Here is a 3,608-nt window from a genome sequence, read left to right as displayed (position 1 = left end):
CCAGTGCCTTACTGTAGGTAGTACTAAAAATATAATTTCTTAATTTATTTAAAAGAAATCACAATATTAAAATAGCATAAAGAACAATACTGTGGTTACCCTTACAGCATTCGAACAATAAATACTAAACTTAATTAATTATTACGCATGCCTGCTCAGGTCTGCTTTCTAGTGGTGTACATTAGGAAACTGTTCCGCTTCTTAACTCACTCCTATTCTGTTAAGCCTATAGATAACAGCATATGCGATTGTAAATATTAAGGAGAGGGGAATTATTTTGTAAATGAATATATCCTGTATTTTTATTAACAATTTCCGAATTAGTTTCTGTTCGGTATATATGTTATCTCGTTGGTATTTAGTTACTCAAAATATTAATATTATAATTTTCATTTAGTTGCAAACTGAGATATTAAAGATATTTAAACGTATTTTTTCGGGAAATTAATCTAGAACTTTCTGGCATCACTGTTTTAGCGTAGCCATATTGCTTTGTCTGAGTGCATCCTGTCTTGTGCTGTACGTTCGAAGTTTCAGTGTAATTCATAAGCAACTTGTTGCTTCGTTGAAGTGCATTTCACGTTATCCTATTTGTTGTTCTGTCAGCGTTCGGTCGACTGCCGAAAAAATCAGTTAAACCAAGTTTCGACGGTGTTATCGTCGTTTCAGCGAATATTAAACTTCTACCTGCTTGCAGGTTTGTTATTATATCTAGTGGTTTATTTATTTAGCTTTAACCACGCCCTATAAAATAGGATTGTCCGACACGGCTGTTATGGATATGATGATCACTAATTTACATCAACAAAGACAAATTACAGAACAGCTTAGGAGGGAAGCTGCTATTAAACGAATAACCGTTTCACAAGCTGTCCAAGATATAATGAAATTCATCAATGAACACGAGCAAGAAGATTGTTTACTCGTCGGTTTTAGTTCTCAGAAAGCAAATCCGTTTAGAGAAAAAAGTAGTTGCACGTTATTGTGAGACTTAATTAATTTTATAATGTTATATATAATGCTGTCCTATATATATTATGTGTTCAAACAGGATCTGATGCATGTTAAAGAAAAACATACATACTTTCAATAGTAGTTACATTTGGGACCAAAACAGTATAGTTTATGTGGACTAAATTATCCATTACATCTTGCATATAATCGGTCTTTATTAATAATATTGTTTTGATGTTAAATAGCAAATAAACATAGTTTAGTGGTGGGTTTATTAGTAAATTAGAAAAATAAAATGTGTAGGATAGCATATATGTTGTTATCTAATGTTTGTAAACTTGTAAATTGATTTATTTTCAACTGATTGTACCCTGTCTCTGTAAAAGAAATTTATATTGAAGAGAACCTTTACAGTTTTCAGTAAAACGTTTCAGAAATGTAATCTTATAGAAGAAAAAAAAATATTTGTTTCCTTATAGTAATGACATGTAAGACATTGTAAGAAAGGTTTTTTTTTTTGTTGAATGTGCTGTTATCTTATCTTCTGTGGATAAAGGTTCTATTAAATAAGTTAATATAATTTAATTTTCACCCTCCAACCATTTATCTAATTCTTAGGGTAGTAACTTTATAAGTTTTTTATTACAAGTTATTAGTAAATGATTTGACTTTGCAAACTGATTTTATCATAAAGTTCCTCTTATTTTTACTTGTTAATCGGAAGTCACAATCCTCTCATTATTCAGTATGAATTATGAATTTAGTAGTATATTTTAATTAAACAGTTAGAAATTTTTCAGCTGTTAATGCTTAAGGTAATTTACTACAGAATTTACTATATTTTAATTGTAGCCTAATGATTTGGAGTCATCGATATTTATTGCTCAATTTAAATTGCATAGCTTTTTGTAGTTTTATTGACAGGGAAGGGTGAACATATGTATTAGTTGGGCATTTTTAAAACCTTTTTTTATTCTGCTATAATATATTGCTGTAATTATTTCATTAATTTTATCAGTTATGGATATGGTTCCATCACATTCACTGCAAATATGGTTTTGTGCGTTATATGTATTTGCTACTAAAATTTTATTAGGTTAATTTACAGTATGACATTGTTTTGTATGCATTTTTTGTTTAATTTTTTAAAGTGGTTAAAATTATTATTATCAAAGATAGATTACAATTGATTGGACAATGTTATTGTATTATCTGCTACTTACCAAATTATACTAGTTATTCTTTTTATAACTTTTATCCTACACATATTATTTATAAAAAAAAAAACCAACAATTTACCTATTGTGTATTTTATTTGAATTTTTCAAAGTATTTTTTAAATCTTTATTACGAGTATAAAAGAAATTATATTATATTAAAAAGATAAAATTACAAAATTATTTTATTATATACAGATTTTAATATGATTACAGTTTATTAAGGTACTATGATTTGTTCATGAAGACTGAAGAAATATACGGTATTTATTATAAACCTTTTTACTAATATATTAAGACATAAATTTGCTTTTCGTAGGAATTATATATTGTAAAATATTGAGTATCTATTTTATATGAGAATTATACAAAAAGAAAAAAATTATAATATATATTTTATATTATACAGTTAAAAACTATTCATTCCGATTTGTTGTACAACTATTTTTTATGTATGTAGTGTTTAATACCTAATTACCTAGTTAAAAATTAATGTTTCTTTTATTTACGTGCAAACACCCATTCTATAAATAAAATACTTAAGTTATTTTTTTTAGTTGGGAATTTTATTTTGTATAGTTGATCAAAAGTGAATCAAATTTTTTAATACCTTTTATGCTTTGTACTAACTTTTCCTATAATAATATTTGTTAAGTGGTAAATCTGGACAGTTAATGCAGTATTCAAAATTTATACAAAATAATTTTAAAATAGGTTTAATTGTGTTAATTTTTACCATGAAAAAATTGTTTTTGCTTGGTCCTTCTCTCCTTAATTAAAATATAAATAAATATATGTATGTTATCATTCCATTGCCCTTTATTATGTCAATATGTGATAAGTTTCTGTTTGATACTTTTAATACTGCATTGATATTTTTTTAAGATTCATCACTTACTACTTTTTATTTCTGGTATAGTTACACATAGTTTTGCATTTATTTTAGTTATTGTGGCTGTTTATGACTTTAAAATATGATATTGTAATACATTAATGTACATTCATGTCTTCTAGATAATAAATCTATTTATATGTAATTTTATTATTTTTTTTTTTCACAATTACAAATATTTTAGGGTGAGTAAATATTCTTTTCTCTTTCCGTATTACGTTCCATTTTTTTTTTTTTTATTACATTCCTGTTTATTAGGATGTGCTATAAATTTAATTCAACTGATTGACCATCTAGGGTGCTCTTGATGTTTTTTATTTATCTTGCATTGATGCCTAATCTTTGGTAAGGTTTTCATAACTGCTTATAAAAAATTGAATTTAAAAAAAATGGGGTTAGCATTTTCATTACAATAAAGTGGCTGAACAGAAATAAATTTAATAATTTCCTCCGTTTTGCAGTTTGTAAATAAATATTTTCTGGCCCAATTTTATGAATTTGTTAAATTTAATATAGAATGATGACATTTCTTTTATGAATTTTGA

The 3,608-nt window shown here is 25.9% G+C and overlaps 1 protein-coding gene across 1 annotated transcript; it reads left to right on the top strand.

Annotated features, from left to right (window-relative positions):
• The first annotated feature begins 276 nt into the window (after positions 1 to 276).
• LOC142327414 (guanine nucleotide-binding protein subunit gamma-1-like) lies at positions 277 to 3,208 on the top strand. The gene has a single exon (XM_075370453.1). It carries the CDS (start codon positions 776 to 778, stop codon positions 986 to 988), a length of 213 nt encoding a protein of 70 aa, XP_075226568.1. The 5' UTR covers positions 277 to 775; the 3' UTR covers positions 989 to 3,208.
• The last annotated feature ends 400 nt before the right edge of the window (positions 3,209 to 3,608 follow it).

The sequence above is a fragment of the Lycorma delicatula genome, chromosome 7, assembly GCF_047948215.1.
Source record: "Lycorma delicatula isolate Av1 chromosome 7, ASM4794821v1, whole genome shotgun sequence".
In the NCBI taxonomy this organism is placed as follows: Eukaryota; Metazoa; Arthropoda; class Insecta; order Hemiptera; family Fulgoridae; genus Lycorma; species Lycorma delicatula.
Note: the sequence above shows the minus strand (reverse complement) of the source record. Positions and strands in the feature narration are given on the sequence as shown.

Bases quoted from the DNA above. Each gene is read 5' to 3' on its own strand.
- LOC142327414 (XM_075370453.1), top strand. From the start codon at position 776: ATGGATATGATGATCACTAATTTACATCAACAAAGACAAATTACAGAA.